General features: G+C 42.7%; 1 protein-coding gene across 10 annotated transcripts in view; it reads left to right on the top strand.

Annotated features, from left to right (window-relative positions):
* LOC128880429 (pleckstrin homology domain-containing family G member 5-like) overlaps window positions 1-22,197 on the top strand; it is a 97,067-nt gene that overhangs the window by 60,177 nt on the left and 14,693 nt on the right. For all 10 annotated transcript variants that reach the window (XM_054130502.1, XM_054130501.1, XM_054130505.1 and 7 more), the window contains 2 exons: window positions 16,186-16,428; window positions 20,799-20,902. In XM_054130502.1, coding sequence (XP_053986477.1) covers window positions 16,186-16,428; window positions 20,799-20,902 — 347 coding nt within the window. The remainder of the gene's footprint in view (window positions 1-16,185; window positions 16,429-20,798; window positions 20,903-22,197) is intronic.

Below are 22,197 nucleotides of genomic sequence, written 5' to 3'. Positions count from 1 at the left end.
TCTCTTTACGTGCTTTTCTATAGCCATATTTACCCTTTTCTATCGATCTGTCTTCAATCTACAAGCTTCTGTCCTTCTCTGTTTCTGTTAGGATCTCGCTAGCTCTCCCTGGCTCTCCCTGGTACTCCGTGGTTCTTCTTACTTTCTAATCTCTTTACGTGCTTTTCTATAGCTGTGCTTACCTTTTTCTATCGATATCTCTTCAATCTACACGCTTCTGTCCTTCTCTGTTTCTGTCATGATCTCCCTGACTCTCCCTGTTACTCCATGGTTCTCACTGCTTTCGAATCTCTTTACGTGCTTCTATGTAGCTTTTCTTCCCATTTTCTATCGTTTTCAGCCTGTCCCGACGGTGCAAACAACCCTATACCTTTCCTTTTTCTATCTGTCTTCAATCTACGAGCTTCAGTTTGTTCTTCTCTATCTCTGTCATACTCTATCTGTCTCTCCCTGACTACGTGATTGTCACTGCTTTTCAATCTGTTTTCATCTGTCTTTATAACTCTGCCTACCCTTTGCTGCCGTTTCCTGTTTTTTTGCAACCTCCCATCTCTACCAGACTCTCTTTGGCGTTCTCCGTTTTTGCACGGCTCTTCCTGCTTTTTAATCACCTTTCGCAAACTCTCCGCAGCTGTGCCTACCTCTTACTTTCATTCTCTGCCCCTTCCAACCCGCCTAGCTTCCCCTAACTTCCTCTGGCTCTCTATTGCTTTATCCTTTCCCGCCCTCAAGGCCTTTAGCTGTGTATGATTGTAGCTACAACACGGGCTTAGCAACCTCTAGGTACCCTAGCTAGAAGGAGGCCAGTGTACAATCACTAATTTTAAAGATAAACATAAATTAACAAAATAAGTAATAAATGTCACATGCCAACTGGTTTTCATGTTCCTGACAGGTACATTTCCCCAGATCCACGATATCGATTTTTAAACATCTCCTCCAAGTACTGCATTCAAGATTTTTGCGACGACCAATGCCTGAGGAATCTCAGCTTCGAGTACCTATGTAAAGACGGCTATCGTTTGCAGGGGAATTTTTTGACGCCTCTCGATCGAAATATTCATCCGCAAACGAGGTGCCTCTCGAGAGATACTCAGGCAAACATCCGAGTCGCGAAACGACATTCGTTATCGGTCGCTTTCAGGACAATCTTTCGTTAAAAGAAGACCTTTGTATAACGAAGAATCTTCGGGAGAATAATTAAACGATATGCAAACAAGACTTTTCCATCTATCGAAAGAATGAATACCTTAACGAGAAGTTGCTGGGAAAATGAAAAGTTTCGTCGGGTTGATAGGAGTAGCCAGTAAATTTTCAACTTTTCCCCATCAACCAACCTTTGCACTCGGAACTCCCTTTATCTCCCTTATCTCCTTACAGAATTAATTTTTTTACTTCTTCAGCACTGTCGCTCATACATTAGGTGACGTGTCGATCAACGTGTTAAATAATTGTAGAGTATGATTTTGGTGGCATTCGAGACCGAGTGTCCAATAAGGGTGGTTGGGTGTAGAGTGTGAGAACGAGATCCCCCTTAATTTTAAAATTATTCTAAAAAACGTCTCCCATAGAGAAAAAATTGTTTCCAGGCGAAAGACGATCCTTCCCTCAGAGGTTAGCCATCCAGGGTAAAAGCAGTGTTTGCGTAGACACAGTTAAGATTGATTCGTCATCTGGAAGGCTTCTCAGGCCTTCCAATCTTGGCTGCAGCCCCGCGCGAAGCGATATCGGGGACAAAATGGAAAGGGTGGCGCGGAGAAAGTAAAAGGAACGGCGCCACCGTCGTTGTCATCCTCGTCATCTACCCTGACGTCTCCTTCGGCGCCAATCCTGGCTGATTGGAGTGCGCGGAAGATGAACGAGGGTCCGTTAGTCGGGGAAACGATGAAAAGTATTCTCCTCCATCCTTCTACGGTCAGCGAGCGCTCGGTCTTGCGTTAACTAATTCCCTCGTGTGTCGTTCCCCATTATCGAGCTGTAATATTGACAGCGTACAATGTTTGTGGGCCTCTTGGGTTCCCTGAATTAGATGTTTGGCTTAGGAGGTGCTTCTACAACATTAGATGGGGAGGGGAGGCTATCAAGATCAAATTATTCAGTGGATTAACGTATACGTACAGTCCGCGACTAGAAACGTAGACTGATGCAGCGGCTAGCACGCACCGAAAATAACGGTTCACGTGCAAACAGCTAGAATGGTTTACGACAAGCAAACGACGAATATATTTTTGAGAAAGCCGTTCTTTTCCGTTATTAACAGATGTTCCTTTCCTCGCAACAATTAGCTACGACCTCAATAGCATATTGCAAATGTCGTAAACCATACGTCTTCCGAAGGGCTGCCAGGCAAAGTCAAGCAACCCTTGGCGGGCGACAATGCGAGGCCTGAGGCCCGGAGGAAATCCCGCTGCATTGCCAAATTTCCAACGGTGGTACTCCCCCACCTTAGCACACTCCCTTCCCGGGGAGACGCGCTAAGGGCGTAAGGAAGAGTTGGTGAGGAAATTTTAAGGACTATCAGTCTTTAACGAGTCGTCCTGTCGATTTGATGAGAGGTCAAGCTCGACCAACAGAGTTACAGTAAACAGAACTGCAAATCGAATCTTCGTTGTTCTATCACCTGGACGTCCTACACTAGAAACGAAAAGAAAAATAAGGCGCGTTTCGTCCGAAAATATCTCGACTCTAAATCGAATCAATTGATTAGAAATCGATATCTCCGCCACAGCCCGGTTGCTTTCGGAGGAACGCGAACAAAATAGCCAAAGCGAGTTTCTCCCAGTTCGATCGTCAAAATATCCCACCCGTCCCATCCGCGGCTTCAAGTTCGTCGAATATTGGTGCCAATTGTTTCGAAGTAGTGAACAAATCAAATCGTCGATAGCACCTATACCGTGGTCTCGTTCTTCGAGCAGCAGAAGGACCCTCGCGCCTCCTTCGAATAACAATAGTTCCCAATCAAACTCTGCACATGATTATTCATGGACACTCCACTTTCTTTAATTGGAACTAGGCCAGTCTAGAGCTCGTCGAGACTTTGTTTCGCCAATTTCACGCGACGATGGCGAGAGACGAGTGCGTGGGGAAATATTTTCATTTGGAACAGTGACGCGAATAACTCTGACAAGGGAGACTGGGTTAGGTCTGGGTTACTTTCTGAGAACCGGACGCGAGATAAGACGAAATTCCCTGGGAAGTCAAAGAAAGTTTCTCTCGAGTGTCAAATTTCTCGAGGACCTAATGAAAATTCTGGGTTTCCCTTGTGGGGGGTCGTCGAGTACACGAAATGCTAAAGCTGCTCTGGAAGCCATGCTGTATCTTTCGCCATTGTTTGGGCGCAAAGTGTGTCGATGTGAAAGATTTTCACGGGCCAACGAGTAGTAGTAAACGCGTAGGAAAATAAGGAGTGTGGGAACAAGTGCAATAGCACTTGGATTAGGTCTAGGAATGCAGAGAAACAACTGCCTCGATATGTTCGCCATCGATCTGGATTAAGGGAGTATTTTAAATGAATCATTCTGTTAAAATGGAACAACTAAAGTTTCCATGCAGTTGTCCTGCATGAATTTTTCATTTCCAAGCAGCTCCAAAAATGCCCATTTTTGATCCAAATATCAATGAAATGCGCTGTTAATGGTTCAGTTATCCTCGATGGAAGAAGCAATATGATCTAAAAAGTTAGTAGGCCACCGAACGTGAGCGATGATAACCATTATGGCAGATCTATGAACTCATTGTACAGTTACTTACCACGTCGGTAGTTACCACGTTGCAACGCTAGTAGTATAAATCAACGTGCGGTTACATAGTAAGGAGAGACTGTCAGGCGTTCACCCGTTCGAGATGGGGTGGTAGCGGAACACGAGGGTGGAGGGCTCTAAGTTACGGAGTACTCGGCGTTCCCACAGACTTAACCGTAATTAAACGTTGCGGTTGTACTACAGACGTACCTTTGCCAGTTTCACATTGCCTCGTATACTTCGAACAATAATACTGTATTCGTTCCGTAATCATTGGGGCCTCGACAATAACTTCATCCAGAAATCGAAAGCCATCGAACGTATCGAGATTCTAGAGTTAACCCTTTGCACTCGAGGCCTTTCTCGCTTGCGCGCACCAGCAACTCCAGACGATTTCGGCCAAATCCGGCAAACACTTTACAAGTACTTTAAAAACATTTATAAACAAACAAACAAACGTATACAAATAATAAAATTCCACCAGTTTATTCATTTATATGTCGAAAACAACAAACTTCGATAAATATTACACTCTGTAATTAGTTTTGGTGTGATATTTTGGAAAACAATATCCAAGATGCATCGTAGGTTTGTCAAGACACGTATCATAGTGATACGAAATTTCCCGCCTACCTCCAGGCGTGTTACAGTCAGAACAAACCTTGCAGACCCTTTTAGTATTACGTTGTTTTCAGAAATCGCAGATGGCTCGGTGGCTTTTCCTCTTTTTTCGTCTTTTCTAGTTTATATCAAATGTATGAATTAATCAGGGAAATTTCCGTGCCCTCCAAACAAGTTTACGCCACCATTTAAGACTTCAAATCGGCCGGGCGCCGTAGCGGCGTCGCTCGAGTGCAAAGGGTTAATTCTCTTTAGAGATTTATCAACAATTTTTTAGATAATCAGAGGAAGAACTATTATAAATAGACTATGGATGTTTATGCATTTATGGCGAATGAAAATTCTTGCTCGTCATTACCTAAGACATATCGAAATTATTTATCATCGAATCCGCAAGAACGTCTGCGATTACATCGTTTCCCACATTTTCCAGAAAAAGCTGAAATTAAAACGTTCTTGTGCTCGCTGGTATAGGCAACGCTCGAAAGTAGAAATTCTGCCAGTTGTCGGAACGAGCGAAAAACCAGCCCCGACACATCGTTATCGTTTACCGTGTCGCTAGCTATCGAATAAACCGTATCGCCTGGCGAACTTTTAGCAAACCGAAACGGCAAAAGCGGTAATGGCCGTTCCGCGAGCCCTGTAGTCGATAGAATTTACTTCATCGCAGATCATTAGCGCCCGGTAACCGTTTCGTTGCTCGCACGCCTCGCCGAATTCTGTCGCGATAAAGTCTGCTTAAGCGTTCGCTTATCGGCACCTGACCTCCGCCCGCGATGTTATCGCGACGCTATATTCGACGCTTTATCCTAAATACGTTATAACGCTGCAGGAAAATGAACGCCGAGGTTCCCCGCTCCGTTATCTTGGCGCCTTTTTAATTTCCACTTCTCACCGGCGGATCAACAACTCGCTCGTCGAGACAGTCTGACAACGAACGTGCTTATTCCACTGTTCTGCCACGCGCGTGTCCAATATTATGACCCACGGCGTCTCGGGAGGCTTAGCTCCGTAATCCATATTACCCTGCGACAGCTCCGAGGCCCGACCCACATCGTCCTCTGACGAATTTGGTATATGACCCACGCTAGGAGAAGCATCGCGCCACCCACGTGACCATATTAACTGAATACCGTGATTTAGGCAGCTTTGCATCAAGTGGAAGGCTCTGACGAAAGCCGTGGAGAAGTAAATGCCATGATTCGTAACGTACTGCAACTGAATACCTGTACTCGTGGTGAAATAGTGTATTCACTTTATTCTAACAAGTGAGTACAGCTCTCTAAGCAGCCTTCCATCAAGCGAAGAACTTTAACGAGAATCGTGGTGAATTAAATGACATCCTACAACACCCGAATACCTGTACTCAAATCCAAGCACTGGATCTATTTATTATAGTAACTACAACAAGAAGATATTCTACCCTATATCGTCGAGTACCAAGTTAGAACGTGATTCACAAACAAGGCCATCTAAATAATTCCTTAACTTGCAGAGATAGAAGAAAATGGTTCAAGCGGAATGTTGGTTTTCTCTTATATGAAACATGGCTTGGTTACTTCAGCAGCGCGAGTTACATAACCTTCTCATAAAATTATTCCGGCACGAGTGTACGTGTCGTGCATCGCTGGAATTACATTTCACATGCGGAACGCGTTTATTCATTTTTATCGTTAGCATTACGAAATTGGTGTACCGTGTCCCCGCTCTTTTTTTCGCGCAACAATCGTCGCTCGTTAACAGTCCGCCAGAAATTATTTGACAGAAAAGAACCTTCATCGAGCGTAAATAACGTTAACAACGTCGCACGTTTAAGGATAATTTCCACTGGGACGGGCTTTTGTTTCCGTAATCGTAAGTAATTAACACCGGATGCGCGTGCAATATATTATCCGTCGTGTCGCGTGCTCCGCATTCCTGCCCATTGCGATAGATCTTAATCTGGCCATTATGCGTACGGTGCCCTGGAAAAGAATGTCACGGGGTGAATTTATGTCCATGAATGCATATGCACCCAGTTCCTTTAATATCTTAAATAATTGCTTGTCATTAGCTTGAATAATATCGTTCTGGGATTTAAATCGTTAAAATAACAATCGTATTTCAAAGAGGATCTCGTGTGATTTCGATTTCAACGGAAAATGTTCTCAGTACATATGTCGCAATTTCTGTATTTACAAATGTCTCGAATTTGAAAAGTTGAAAGGCTCGTGGTAAAACTCGACATTGTCGATGATTGCTATTCGCAGCGACTTCTGGCGACGTCCTATTCGGTTTGGGAAGAAACGATTAGTCGACGGTGAAAACGGGATTAAGCAAACTCGTCGCAGGCCTGGAACGACGAATTCAGAATTTTATAACCTCGATAGAGCTCGAGTTTCACTCAGTTTTCATCATTTAATTAGCACTGCTGATGCAGATGGAGGACTCCACTGGATTAGGTCGTTGGGTGAACGGTAGTATGCCCGCAAACAATAATTTTCATTGCGCAACACACACGAAATGTTAATTTAGCGCGCATTTCCGTTGTAGCTACTTCCGTATTTACAGTACAATTACCAATTCTGCGTTTAATGCTTAGCGAAATCATAATCGCTTTATTATTGGTTACTTTATCGAGCGCGAACCGTAGTCGAGTGAATTTTAGATTTTATTAGTTGAAAATATATCGTGATCATTCGTCGATAAATAATTTTCGATAGTTGTTTCGTATTTAAACAAAATAGGAAACATATATCCTATAAATTTTTATCTAAAAAAGAATTTTTGTCCATGTGTGAACCTGGGTCAATAGAAAATAAGTCTGACAACGGACCGCCTGATTTCCCTTGCGCCCTTTTCCCGTTTACATACTTCAGTAGTATCAATCGGTCATAGCCAGGCTTAACCTTCTATTCGTCACTCCTTTCGAACACTAGCTTAACTTCAAATTCTTCTAGTCGTTACGAATTTTAAATACAATTAAAATTTCTCGATTATTTAATTACTTCCTAAAAGGGAATGTTCAATTCACCAATGTCCCACGCAGTAAAAAATGGTCCTCGTGTGAGCTCCAATCGCCCGTAGCTCTTTCTTCTTTAAAAGGGGCAAACCTCGTTTCCATTCGGAATCACAAGAGCGGTTGAACGGCGCACTCGAGTTCTTCTAAACTCTGAGTGACCCGTGATATTTCGTTCCGAGGGCGCTCGACCGTTTGCTGGTGCCTTCATTCAATGTCGTAACAAGTTTTATCCCGCCACCCCCTTCCCGTGAACCGCGACAGCGACTAGATTTGCAGATTTATCGAGACGTGCACCGAAGAACGACCTCTGCGTTCTGGGAAGTTTTGTTTGCCCGTAGAAATCGAACAAAAGCGTTGAGAACTAACACATTTAACTCTCTACCGCGTGAGCTTCCAAAATACAACTTACTTCTTGGTTATTTATGAGTCCAAGAATACATTAATACTCGAACCAATCGATAAGCAGCTGAACCTGAGTAAGATTCGATAATGTAGAACAGTTGGTCGATACTGCAGGTTGTTTTGCTGGTATGTAGAATACTCTGTTGATAAAGCGTTTGATTAATTAGAGTTCTATATTATCAGGTCCTACCGATAGAACATACTGTTTATCGATGGTGCACTCTACATTATCGTGGGACACGTGAATATAATAAAAAATTTAATTAAGAAGATTACTTACATTAATACTACTATACGTTAATAATAAATGACAGTATAAACCCATCATAGTTCAATAATGACTAAATAACATATTTATGTTCCTTTTATGTCACGGAGGCAATGATTGGTTTTATATTATTCTCATACTCCACTATAACTTTCATGGACTCATAATGCACCTTTTGTGGGACCAGTCATCTTTATTAAAGTACTCTCCTTTATTAAACGACTCATGATAAATATTAACTCGACTTATTTGGTCGTTATAAAAGCTAATATACCGTATATAGAAAAAGTAATATTCTCGATAGAGCGAAAATATCGCAGCTTGTTCGTTCTAGATCCGCCAGAGAACTCTTTAATAAGACTTTTCTAGTGGATCTAGATCGAAACAGGACGACATTTTTGCTTTACCAAAGCCTCACTTGAAGGAGAGCCTCGACTGCACCAAGGCACCGAGAATTCCTGCCATTCGTGGCCAGTAATTTTCCAATTAGAGATGGCCGCGATTGCAGGCTGCATTAAGGATCACAATAAAACCGAGATTAACGGAAGCAGGCCACAGTCCGATTGTCTTTAGGTGTAAGGAGGAATCCATTTCAGAACAGGAACACACATAGAGGTCTGATCCAATCAAAACACATACAAAAATCGTTATCAATTCGTTATCTCACGATCGCAGCCTTTATCTTTCAAGACAGAAATTATTTCTCGATTACTACTATACGAATTGATCAATATTCGAGCTGAATAATCAGTGGTTAAGTCTGCAGAGCTATCAGACATTTCCATAAAAAGAATCACATGCAAATTTTATGAAATTTCCTTAGTGAAATTTTCAGGAATTCTTTTCATTGTATTCCTTATTACGTACGTTACGCGATGGAGTCTTAACTGTGCTACTACCTTGGCGAAACTTTCCCAGAACGAGAAAAATTTTTGCCGACCGTTATTTATCAGGGGAAAAAAATATCAATTTCGTTACTTTGAATCTGATACCGCGCTATACGCCTGTGAAAAATAATTGAAAAGAATTTCAAAAAAGCGCGCTGTCAAAGCAGCGCGATCGGATCGCGATGAGAATCCCCGACAAACCTCTGTGAAAAACGAACGCTCGTGACAAAAAGGAAAAAGGGCAGCCTAATACATCATGCTTCGACCGAGCATATATTCGACCTGTCCCTGTGTCGCGTCGTGAATCGCCGCGAAACTCGTGGCCCCGTTACGTGATAAATGAACTACCACCCCCCCACCTACGCCGAATGAAATAAATAAATAAAAAAGAAACTAAACCGATAGCCGTTGTTAATCCACACGAGATCTCATACTTCTTTACATTTTTAGTGTTCTTTTTGGGGATTTTTCTTTTTAACCTACAAGGAATTCACGACTGTTTTCTCCATCGCTATGCTTTGTATTCATGGGAGGTTCTCTTTCGCGATCGAGAATGATGAACACTAGCGCCTTTGGAAAGCATATTTCTAACTTTGGGGGCGTTGTCAGAACTTAATAACTGTGGAGCGGCTATGACATATACTCGTATTTCTGCGTCATCGCGACTTTGTACGGAGTATGTTTCCTCTCGTGTTTTCAGACTTTCATTCTCGTCGCGTTCCAAAAATCACTCTCCAAGTAGTGCGAATCGTACAGAGTCAGACGTCGAAGTCAGCCATCCTCGTTCTACTTACTCCAAGTGCCATATTCCCCATAATTCAGGATATTTGTTCTCCCCCTCGCAATACTTTGTATTCGTGGGAGATTTTTTCGTAGCGTTCCGGATTCCCTTCCGTAGTGTCTTCGGAAAAGATATTTCCAACTTTAGAGACGTTGTCAGAACTTAATACCAATGGAGTGGCTACGACTGCTCTTACACTAATTCTGAGACACCCTGTATACTCGTATTTCTGTGACATTGCGAGGTTATAAAGTTTATATTTCCTTTCGTGTTTTCAGACTTTCACCCCCGTCGTATCAGGGCCGAATTTCCACGAATTTCACGAATGGTGGGGGTCGAACGAAAACACTCCCTCGTAGAAGGTCGCGTAATGAAATTCTCTTGGTCTGTCATTTATTACTCGCTAATGACCGGCGCGTTTCATTCGTTACGCGCAGAAAGTACCCCGGTAATTGTATCATGGTACCTCGAGCAGCTGGAAAATGGCACGCGATGAATGATGCGTGCTGAACGTTTTGCAGGAGGATGTAATTTTCTACACGGTTCTCGTAACGCACCTCTGATTAATGACTTCGCTATTTCGTGCCGACTTACGTGTCCAACGCATCGGTTTCCCCCGTTTCTGATTATGAATTTGGTAGATTAGAAGTGTGATTACTCGTGACTCAGTTGAGTCATTACACGGTCCATTTTCGAGACCGTTTCTCCTTGAAATCTTTCATTGCACGTACCATTTGTCTTTCCGAACCGAGGGATAAATTGTTCATTTTATTACTTTAAATTTATTTTATTTTAAATTTATTACTTACAGATAAATGTTGACTGAAATGTTGATTTGTAATCTCTAAGTTTCAAATGTCACATTTTGGACATTTGTATATTTTTTGAATTTTGATTTACCGTTCTAGAACTACATGCTTGTGAAACTAAATTTAGAAGGAACGCTTTTAACCTCGTACGAGGGGAAAACCCTTAAGAGCCAACAAATAGTACGGCCGCGCCAGGAGAGACGCTCCGCAATAATATTCCACAATTCCTTTAAAATATACGACTCCCACGTTTTTTTACCTCTGGGATAGCCCAATACGCAAAACACGGGTTCAACTCGCTGGTGAATAAATCGTATAACACGAATAGCTACGTAATGAGACCTTATCCTATTTTCAGATAATGCAACTCAAAATTTACCTGTACCACGCATTTCACGAGGCTTTTATTTTCCATATTTCAAAATCTCCTCTCTGCATTTTAACTCTGCGGAGAGAGACTTTCTTTACTTGTTTTTCTATTTCCACGTCTGATCATACACGGTCGCATTCTACTGGTACGTCGTAGAATGGGTCATTCTACTTGTTCGATCGTCCAGAAATTTATCTGCGACTGATCGATCGTGTGCTAGTCCATTTGTCGGACTCGTATCGGTACGCTCTACGTGTCTGAGGCCAAGCATATTCTACTCATGTCGCAATACGCAGGCATATTTCTTGGCTGATTCAGTAAATAATATTTATTTAAATTATTCGCATATTTATCTGTGGCTGATCATCGTACGTAGATCTACTAGTCTGACTCGTATTGATACGCTCTGCTTGTTTGACCATGGTACATTGCTAGCTATCCGATAGGGATCAAGTACGTTCTACTTATCTCGTCATACGTAGATACTCCTCCATACTGTACATTCCGGTTAAGTCTTGACCTAACCCTATCTCTGCATGTCGCGGTTAAGTCTAGACCTAGTACGGTCCACTCTACTTGTCTGACCATATACGTGAATATTCTACTCGTCTAATACACGAATTCGTCTCGACATCAGCAACGAATCTATCACGTCCAAAACATATAGTGCTATTTGAAAAAGTCAAGGTTACCTTTACATTTCTACATTTAGGGAAAAATGTCACAAGAAAAAGGATGAATGGTTCAAAGTTTAATTCAGACACATTTCTCCAATCGAATTAAAGTCTTCGAAGACTTTAAAACTGGATTGACTGTACATTTTCCTCTACTCTCGCGTAGCCACAGACTCTTGCATTTCTACTAGCGCACGTGTCTGTCTATGTACACCACATTCTACTTGGAGGAATCACCTTAACCGCGGACGAGCTTTACGATAGCCGTTCCTGCGGGGGCGCGCGAAAATAATATTTCGCGATTCCTTTGAAATATGCCGCTCGTATATCTCCGCCCCCCCTGGGGTCGCCCAATATGCAGACACCGGGTTGCCGACCAGCGCGCAGGTGCGTAAACCGTGAAAAAAGATTAACTACATAAAGAACCGGCCCCGCGCAATAAGCTGGCCCCCGCGTACGATTTTATTTTCATATTTTTCTCCTTCGTTCTTTTTTCCTTTTTTTTTATTTTTCGTTCAATGTCAATGCAACCCTCGTGATGAATAACTGGGGGTAGTTAGCATCTGCGCTCTCCATGAAAGTGTCACGGGGCTGCGGATTCTTTAGACGAATGTGACCTTTTAAACGATAATGGGAGAGAAACATGCTCCACTCGACAGTGGGAAAAAATGCCATAACCGAATTCACGGTTTTATTTTATGCTTAGAGAGAAACAGAGTTGTCCTCAATTTATTTCGTTGCACATAAATACACGTGGCTCCCGGTAGGTTCGGGGAAACCGTCTTATTTCTCGCTTGGGACTCGCTCGCAATTGGAATTGCTACGAACGTTATAAAACAGTTTACAGAATATATATGTATATACACATATATATTCGACCACCTACACTCACAGGATGTTCCATTAAATCACGAGCCACGTAACTCTTGTTTAAGCTTAATCGCAGGTGGATTTCGCGTTTAAAAATGTTGCAACTCCTAAATTTGCACGTGATTTCACAGTCCTCGACGAATTGAATTGCTTTTTAATATGGGCATCGTGTAGATCGTTTACTTGTGCAGAAAACAAATAGATATTTTGGAAGTTCTAGACTAAAATACCCCTTTAAAAGCTGTAAAGATTTAAATGCAGAGAATAAATATCACGATCAATATTGGTGTCGATGAAAAATACTATCTGTGAAATCCATGTTAGTCATTTCCATGGAATCTGATAAATTCAGCGGAGAATAAATTGTGCGACGTTTTCCTCGTCATTCGAAATTTGTATCTAGATAAGAATGTTGCATCGGTTATGCGAAAATGTGTCTGACAACTGACACTTTAATTTCCCTTGCGCTCTCATCCCTTTATACATAATTTATATTATTCGGCGCTCCAGGGATTTAAATTATGCATACTTCCCTGTAACTTTCGATTTGCCACTCATCACGACGACCATTTCGACTTCGAAATTTATTTTCCCTCGATCGAAACTTCATGCGAGGTACCACACGAAACACGGACCACATCTGAGGGCCTCGAATCGCCTTGTATCGATCAATGCCTCCTAACACGCCGGCTGAAATTAATTTGCATACGCGGGATGTTCCGGAAACGTACTACTTTCGAAGTGGAATAGTTTGACGTTGATCAGGCCGCGAAGGAAAATTTTGAACGATGTTTCTCGTCGGGAGGCTTAATTACCTCATCCTTTGATGCTACCCGACCTACTTCGATATCGTTGGCAAAGCGCAAAAGTGATTCTAATTAATTAACCACTGAATGGAGGACAGGTTATGAATTTTTTTAAATTGTGTTTCGTGACTTATTTAAGAACAAGTCAATTCTTTTTGAGAATTTTTGTCTCAATAAAAAGAAAACAATGTTGGATTGAGACAGGTTCAAACTTCTCTCGAGTACCCGCTGCACTCTCGAATCTCTCGAACACATTCACGACTATAAATCCAGCGTGGTCTACCTCTTCATATTTTTTCATACGGGAATATTTTACACGGTGAGACACATTTCCAGAAAGTCCGCACGGAACGTGAACGAGACGCCGGTGAAATATCGGGGGTGGCTCGGCGAGAATTTCTCTCCGCGAAAACGTTGCATTGGTCGTGCAGGTTGATTTATCAGGAAGCGGCCAACTGCGGACAGTAACTAACGCGGGCCTGTTCCCCGTGATCGTGGATGAATTTATTGCAAATCTGACGTCCTCTAGCCCGTGAGAATTTCTCTTGTTTGTGAAAAATCGTTGCGCCGCTTAACAAACTCTCTGGTCGGCGAGTGCTGTGAATTACCCTCGCTTTGTTTTTAATCAATAACCTTAGAGAACATGACACTACAATTTCTCTCTGGGGAAACATTTTTTTTCATACTTGCGTTCCCGTCTATTCGCGCTTTAATTTTCATAACGAAGGCACCCTGAGCGACAAGACTGAAGCGTGCTTTTATACTATGGTACCGGGTCATTTTTGTACTTCGTGGTTTATTCGAAATTACCATTTTTCATGCTGCTTTATTAAAATAGAACATTTTATCGATAGACTACGAAACATCAACATATCTTGGCAAGCATCTGCAATATTAGGAATACTCTTCGCCATTACCGAATATGTCATCGGATTGATCCCGTTGCTATTCCTGTATGGTTTTTCCCTTCGTTCGATATTTTACGTTCGACTTCCTCGATTCTCCCACTTTCTATACTTTATCGCCAATGCAAACTTACCTTTACAAATGGCTATCTCGTTTATTACTAGTCGTGTTCATGCCGTCTGACCACACATCGCCCCTATCCTTCTTACCCGATCACGTATTCGCATATTCGACTCCACGTCCGACCAGACACGTCATACTCCACTTGCAACCGGCTCCCCGCCATATCATAAAATCGTAGGCGCGATAAATCAAGAGCATTCCAATTTATAGCGAGTTCATCCAATTTCGCCGATATATGGTCGCGGGGAGCTGAAAAGTCACGGTCACGTATGCCTGAAAAATTTTAATCTACTCCCCAGTTGCGCTTTCATTTCCAAATTTCCAAATTTAGAAATGGCATCGAATAAGTTCTACGATTCTTTTAGTTCACCTCCCACGTATCATTTCTACAGTCGCGTGTTACGTGGTAGTTCGAGCGATAGAATATTCGTTCTGCAACATCGGAAGAAAGCCGTCCGTGTTCTTGGTATAAGTTAAAGCATTCTCCGAGTACTCGATTCCCGACCGAGCGTCGATAGCACTTACCCCACGCCAACTATCAGTGCTTTAATGGTGCCTGTTTCGACGTTCGAAACGACACGTGGGAGGCCAAGTACCCGGAGCTTTCCGCTCGAACGAAATCAATGTCAGTTTGTTATTGCGCGAAACCATTAGCATCTTCCCCCCTTTCCTCCGGCAATCGATGGAAAGAGGGATTATTAATTTTCCCTGAAACCAAACGCGAGTTTCAGGCCAGAAGGACGACTAGAAAGGATATTTCGCGTCGAAGGACTCGCGGAGTGGATAAACGAATGGAAGGGGAAGTGAGTTAGATAAAAACGCAGGGGAGTATCCCAGCTGGATCGCGATAACGAAAAGGGTCTCGAGAGGGATGATCGATACTGGTAAACCGGTCGATCGCCAGTGACCCAGTTCCTTGACACGAAATTCCACGCGTCGAATTTATTTTTTCACGGTTACGCGAGATTCCGCTGCAACCCTCTAATTACGAGACAGTTTGCTACCTTACTATATTTATATATACAGTCAGTCCTATAAGTATTTGTCCCCAATATATCTATCGAGGAAATTTATCTCAATTAAATTCTAGGTTAACGTTTCCAAATAAATGTTTCGTTATAGATATATGTATAAAAATTATTCATGTGAATATTTATAATGAAATATTTGTTTGAAAGCATCAAACTTATCGTTCAATTTAGACAAATTACTTATGACCCTTGCATATATACAAGGTGTAAACGAGTGGAACAAGTTGTAACTTCTTTACAGGGACACTTAGAGAAAAGAGTGTAACGGAAGAAATTAATGGTTCAAAGTGTACTACATCTGCAGGACCATGTTTTTTGCATAAATGCAATGGTGCACGTGCAATCGATTGCAGCATTATTTTTTTTTTTTTAATAGACTTAATTTGGCCTGTCTCCAAATTAAGTATACGACAAACTTGGTCCAACTCTCATTTTCCGTAGCCTGAAATCTCTTGGCGTTTTAACTCTCCAAGAGCGATGCCTTAACGCTCTAATTCGCTGCCGTCTATACACTGGTACATTCTACTGGTCTGACCACGGAATTATACACTCCACTAGTTCCATCCCATCCACGCATTTATCTGCGGCTGACCATGCATATATGTATTCTACTTGGCCTGTATAGAACACTGTTTACCTATCCGGCTTGTGTAAGAACGGTAAGTTTGTCTGACTCGTGGAGATATATTCTACTTGTCCGACTATATTCCATCTATCTCCACTTGTTCCATAACACATCCTCGAGTTTTCCTGTATCCGCGTACAGATCACACATCCCCGGTGCCCTTATAAAATCACCCCTTCATTTTGCCGTTCGAAATTCGTCGGTTTTATTCAATTGCACGTTTTAAACGTACAATTTGTTCTGATCGTGCGCAATGCCGTATTGGTTGCAGGTGCGTTCGAGGTCGTTGACCCAACTGGACGCTCTGGGCGGCAGCATGCTGGACACGGGAGAACATCTGGGGGGTGGTCCCTCGCAACAGCAATCCCATCACCTTCACCACCATTACCAACCTCAGCAACTGCAGCACCACCCCCAAAGTGTCGAAAGTAATCCGCGTTTTCTCGTGCCTAGCGCAGCGTCCGTCGAGGGTACCCACCAGAACCGTACCAGGCACAAGCTGTCTCGGTCGCAGGTTAGTAAAAGAATATTCGACGCTAGAGTTAACAAAGACATCGTAGATTTCTGTAAAATGTAGGATTTGTTATTATTATCGCGTTAGTCGGTTGTTTCAAGGAACGATAAAGGTAAAGGACGAGAGGTTCGCTTTAATTCGCTGGTAACAATTAAAAGCTGGCCTAATTTTAGCGGTGCCCGTTGGCTTATGCAACCCTTACGTTCCGTCAGTCTTGTTCCACCGTCGGATCAATAATAGCAAACAATCCCGTGCACGTCAGACAAGAAATTAATCTCAATGTCGGACTCTGAGTGTGTTTGCACTACTGGCAATGAAAGTAGACCGCCTAAGTGAAATTTTGGTGATAATTGATTGTAACTAACCAGAATTTAGACTTTTTTCTTCCATACCTCACCTTCAAAATTAATTTATTTAGTTACTTAACGAAAATTTGTGTCTTTCATATGTGGATGACGTAGCGTTCAACGTGTTAAAACGACTTTTCGTCGATCAAGTTCAGCTCGATGCTTCACAAACTGGTTCGCCCTTAGCTGAACGAATCCTCGTCGCAGAAGGTATTACGGGGGTAAACTACCCCCGTTGTAGAGCCCACGGAGTGGCCAGGTGTTTGGCGACGATTGACCGTTTAGCAATTCAAATGGCAGTTTCCAGGGATGCGTCGGTGGCAGGTCGGACTCGTTGCCTCGGCGTCCCTGAACGTGATGTAAATGAGAGACAATAAAATGTCTGCCAAGGCATTCGTCGTGGCGCACGTAATACTGCCGATTACGAGCCATTTACGTCCACGTCGGGTTTCGTTTTATTCCATCGGAATTAATTGCCTGGACTAACAACTCCGCCCAAGATCCCTGGCTCCTTAATTTTTTTTCCATTTTCCTCGAGGGTTGGCGGAGGTAGGGGCGTGACTTGATTTCATTTACTGCCATGGAAACTACCCTCGATGGTCTCAATTTTAGCCGCCCTTGGCCAAAGTCTGCGTTCCTTTATACAACATTGTTTTCAATTATTCCTGAGGACCCTACTCACCTTCGAAGCACAGGGAGAATAACACAGGATGGTCCACCAGAAACGGATAACCTTGATATTTTATTTCAAATAACTAGAGGGTCACCTATCGCGATTTATTAATCCCATTGTTTATTATTTCGACCGTTTCGTGACTCTGACAATACACGAGTGACAATAATCTAACTGTATCTTTCAGAGAGTCCAAAAGCAATTTCGTTCGTCACAATGTTCCAGTATTTTGCGCGGTACAAGGATAGAAACTTCATTCCCTTGGACTTTTTACTCCGCCTCGGTTACGATCCTTCATTCGTTTGCAGCCTCGACTTTGATTCGACGGAAACGAACACGCTGTCCTCGTGTAAAACACGTTACCCAGGATAAAGAGATGTTTCGTTACTACGGGCAAAGAAAAGAAGATCCGGTGAAATGTTTTTCCACGTCTCGATAAAACCTTCGGAGAGGAGGGGAGGATCTGCCGCGAGTCCCCTCGGCTTTGCGCGAAGACGATGGCTTTCCTCCATTTTTCGTTCTCTATGCAAACAGGGAAATCCTCTGCCCGTTCCAGTTTCCTCGACACTTTATCGCAACAAATCCTCGAACCATTTCAAATTGTCACGGGTATTTTACCTTCGTTTACTTTTCCATGGTTTAGACGAAAAAATTAATCGAATTTGTTTGGTCCGGTTGCCACAAGATAGAGGCACCTCTGCGCCTACAATATAGCAACCGGAGCTACTGGTCTGGCTGCCATAAGACAGGGGTACCTTTGCGCCTACGATGCGGTAACCAGTCTTGCAACCCGGCTAACCGCGGTTGCCATCCATAAGGGACACCGCAGCGCCTACGATGTGGCAACCGGAGCTACGAAACGTATAGCAACGGTTGCCACCTAACAGGCGCCTACTCAGAGGCAATCGAAGCGAAATATAATGGATAAAAATTCCAATTTCATACTTTATATTACAATAAATTACCTCGTATGCCAGGTATGTAAAGAAATGAAAATTGAAAAAAATGAGAAGACGACGAAATTTCAGACAATTTGAAAGGAAATCGAGCAGAGATGTTCGACATGCAACATTTACGGCGACGATTTCCCTTCGGCATGAAAGTCCTCTGAAACTATCAAGCGAAACGACGTCGAACGAGCGACTTAAACGTTTCAATTCCCGTAGAGATAACCGACTTTCGCCAAGCTGGCTATCCATAAACGGACAGCGGCGTTAGTGTTCGCATAATATTCCACGACCCTTGCGTTTGCTCGCGCGACGTCTCCAAGGCACTTTCTTTGATGAGATTTCGTGATACTTAATAACGAAGAAGTGGATGGACCATCTGTGCTCTCGACCGTCGCGAACATAATATCTAAGAGTGGAGAAGTTCGCCGGGTAATTGTATTTCCACTTTCGAGTCGGCGCTAGGAAAGTGAATCTGCTGCATTTAGCAGGTCACAGATTTTTCATGAAGAAAAATACTCCTTGAAATTACTTCGTACTGATTTCAGCACGGTGCAGGAAACAATTCGTTACTTCTCACTAATCGTAATCACACGTTACTGCTTGTTATTAAAATGTATGTATACTTTGGAAATGGAAGTAGAAAATGGAGTATGTAGAAAATGGAGTACATAGCAACTAGACAGCTCGACTCCATCGACTGACAATTTCCTATTGTTGGCACCATTATCGTTCACCTCCCGAGTGCCGATATCATCGCTTTACCGTATCGATCGCGCCATTAGCCGTGGAATTTCGACGGAAACTTTGATTGGAAGTAACAGGCGCGTTTGTACCTTCGTCACGGACGCGTATTTATTGTTATGGGCGAGGTCAAATCCGACGGGTGTCCCCCCTTGGGAATGACGAAACATCCCTTAGCTCTCCGGACGAATCGATATCGTGCTAACGGATCCGTTTGTCGGCTCACGATTATCGATTCGATGGATTTAAGTCTCTCAGGTGTCACACCATTCGTCGTGCCAGGTTTCATTAACAACGTGTGCCGCACGTCCAATCGAACGGAAATCCACGAACCATTAAAAAAATTCCGACACGCGAGAATTCCCTTCCATGTACTGGATTAGCGAATGGAAAATCCTGATAGCGTTCGATTTGGATTAGACGAAGTTTTAATAAATAGTATTATATTATATTGTAAATAGTTTGAATGAAATTTCGACTGCCACGGCTCCCTGAAGTTATAGCATGAATAAATTACAAGTATAGACGTAGACACTTGTGAACTGACTTTATGCGGCGCCGTTCTACTTGTCTGACTCGGAACGGGTCTATTCTACTTGGCCGAACACTCATAGCCTCATTCTACTTGTCTCGCCAAATACATATATATTAAATTGCACTGGATAATGGATGGGGTTTCTCACCGCGATTGTTCCAGCGAACGAACTAATTGAATAATAAGTGCAGCGGTCGCTGTATGCTGTTTGGAAACGAAAATTGAAATTTAGATTAAATTGAAACCAACCCACGGTGATATTCACACCAGCTTTTGAATAATAAATTTTCGAAGCTTTCTAAAACGAGGAAACCGAATTCACAGTCTACCAGAAAATTGGAAATGAGTTTCCAGGACTTAATTATTATCTTCACTCGACTGCAAATGCTCTTTCCATTCTTTTAATTTCTATGAGAACCCTTTTATTTTATGCCTTAATTCTTATCGTAATTGTCACAAAGCTCGCCGTGAGTGAAAATTCGAAGTGAATAGGAGGAGAAGATGGAAAAAATACGAGCGCCAATAAAAAGGGGGATTGTAAAAACGTAGTGATAGTCAAAAGGTCGTTAGGAACGAACGTGATCCATTCTTCGCGAGCGACGTGACCGGTCCGCAAATAAAGGTTCTTTTTGTACTTGACTGCCTGTCACAGTGGCCGGCTGTAGAAGCTTCGTTCGACACTCGTCGTTCTCGCGAAATGCGACATTTTCGTGCTAATTATGCGCTCGACTCTTTATCGAACGCGAACCACTCTCCGTCCTTGCTACCTACTGACGTGAAATTTTAAATTCGACCTTTTTGTCCTAAAGTTACTACGAGTCAGTAGAAAGTTAGTCTTCGTTGAAAACCGTTACGAGGGAGTTTGCGCTTTCACCAGAACTTTGGTATTAATAAACCAGAGACACGTATGGGGAACGTTCACAAAGCAGACACAAGGGACGCGATAGAATTAAAAGGATTTTTTTAGGAATTTAATCGAATCAATTGATGAATATTTTCTTCTAACAGTAAACTCATTGCTACTTTTATTCCTTTTTTTTCAGAGGGTGAAGAGGGCACAAATATTGAAATTTATAATTAATTACATATTGAACTTACACTAATTCTTACAAATTGTTTTTCAGGTCTCTAGCAGTGAGTATTTCAGCGTCAGTTTCGACCTGTCCGACGACTCCGGATCTTTGGACAGAGACGAGCTTCTACCAGCTGCGAAAGGGACATGCTTAGCGTGAGTACATCAAATTTCCTCGTAATTTCCTCGTACAACCTCACATCTATTTCCGACCAGATTTACAGACTCCCGCCCTCTAACTAGGAACAGTTGTCGCGACGGGCGCATCGGTGTCGTCGTCGACGCTTGTCACGTGGCAAAATGAAATTTCGAACGATTTACGCGCATGTAAATAGCAGCTGGGGCAGCAATTCGGCGGAATTCCGCCGCAAGGGAGATGAAAAGCGCGAATTTACCGGTGGCCTTGAGACGCGAACACGCTCGAACGAAGCCTTTGATAACCAGTCCCGCTGGCGTTGCTTAATAATTGCCGATAAATAATGAGGAATGCCGCTGTGAGGCTAGAATGGAGTTCTCAGCGTTATCTTAACGAACTTACTATATAGGCGACACATACTAGCCCTAGAATGAACAATGTATGGCCATAGAGATTTGCAATTACGGAGCTTATATACGGAGCACTCTGTATATAACTATCGATATTATGATGGTATGTGATTAGACCGGTTCATCGACGTAGCATACGAGTTCATTAATTGTCATATAAAACTTCAGGTTTAAGTTTTCGTTGGTAGTAGATTTAAGGGTGCGCAGGAGTCAGAACAGAACTCCGAATTAACTTCAGCGACAGTCATGGAAAAAGTAGGAAACTCCGGGATACGAATAAAGAGGGCGGTACAACAATTGCGGGAGAGACGAGGGCAGGGCGATTAGGCTAGCATGGTTTTTTTTCAATGATATCGAAGCCAAGAAGCAATATTTTCTAATAATTCTGACTTTAATATATTCGTTCCACTTTGGCGGATGCGACTCCAAGGCCTGATTTTGGAATTTCGGCCTTAAAACTTTATAAACGATAAAAGTACGTTTTTTTCTTTTTTATAGAAGAAATTTGTTTACATATACTTTTTCCAACATCAGGCCTTGGCGTCGCATCCGCCAAAGTGTAACGAATATATTAAAACTAGAATCATTAGAAAATATTGCTTCTTTGCTTCAATATCATTGAAAAAAAATCATGCTAGCCAGCCTAGTCTCTCCTGCAATTGTTGTATCGCCTTCTCTATCCATGTCCCGGAGTTTTCTATTTTTTTCGCGACTATCGCTGAAATCAATTCGGAGTTCTGTTCTGACTCCTGCGCACCCTTAACGCAATCCGCACAGTCGGCCTGTAGTCACGGTTGCCAAACATCAGGGGAAAATTCGCGCCTACAAGATGGCAACCGTAGGAAGTTGTTCTGTAGGTTCGGTTGCCGCATAACAGGGGCACCTCTGCACCTACGCGATGGCAA

Source organism: Hylaeus volcanicus, chromosome 7, assembly GCF_026283585.1.
Source record: "Hylaeus volcanicus isolate JK05 chromosome 7, UHH_iyHylVolc1.0_haploid, whole genome shotgun sequence".
Lineage (NCBI taxonomy): Eukaryota > Metazoa > Arthropoda > Insecta > Hymenoptera > Colletidae > Hylaeus > Hylaeus volcanicus.
Note: the sequence above shows the minus strand (reverse complement) of the source record. Positions and strands in the feature narration are given on the sequence as shown.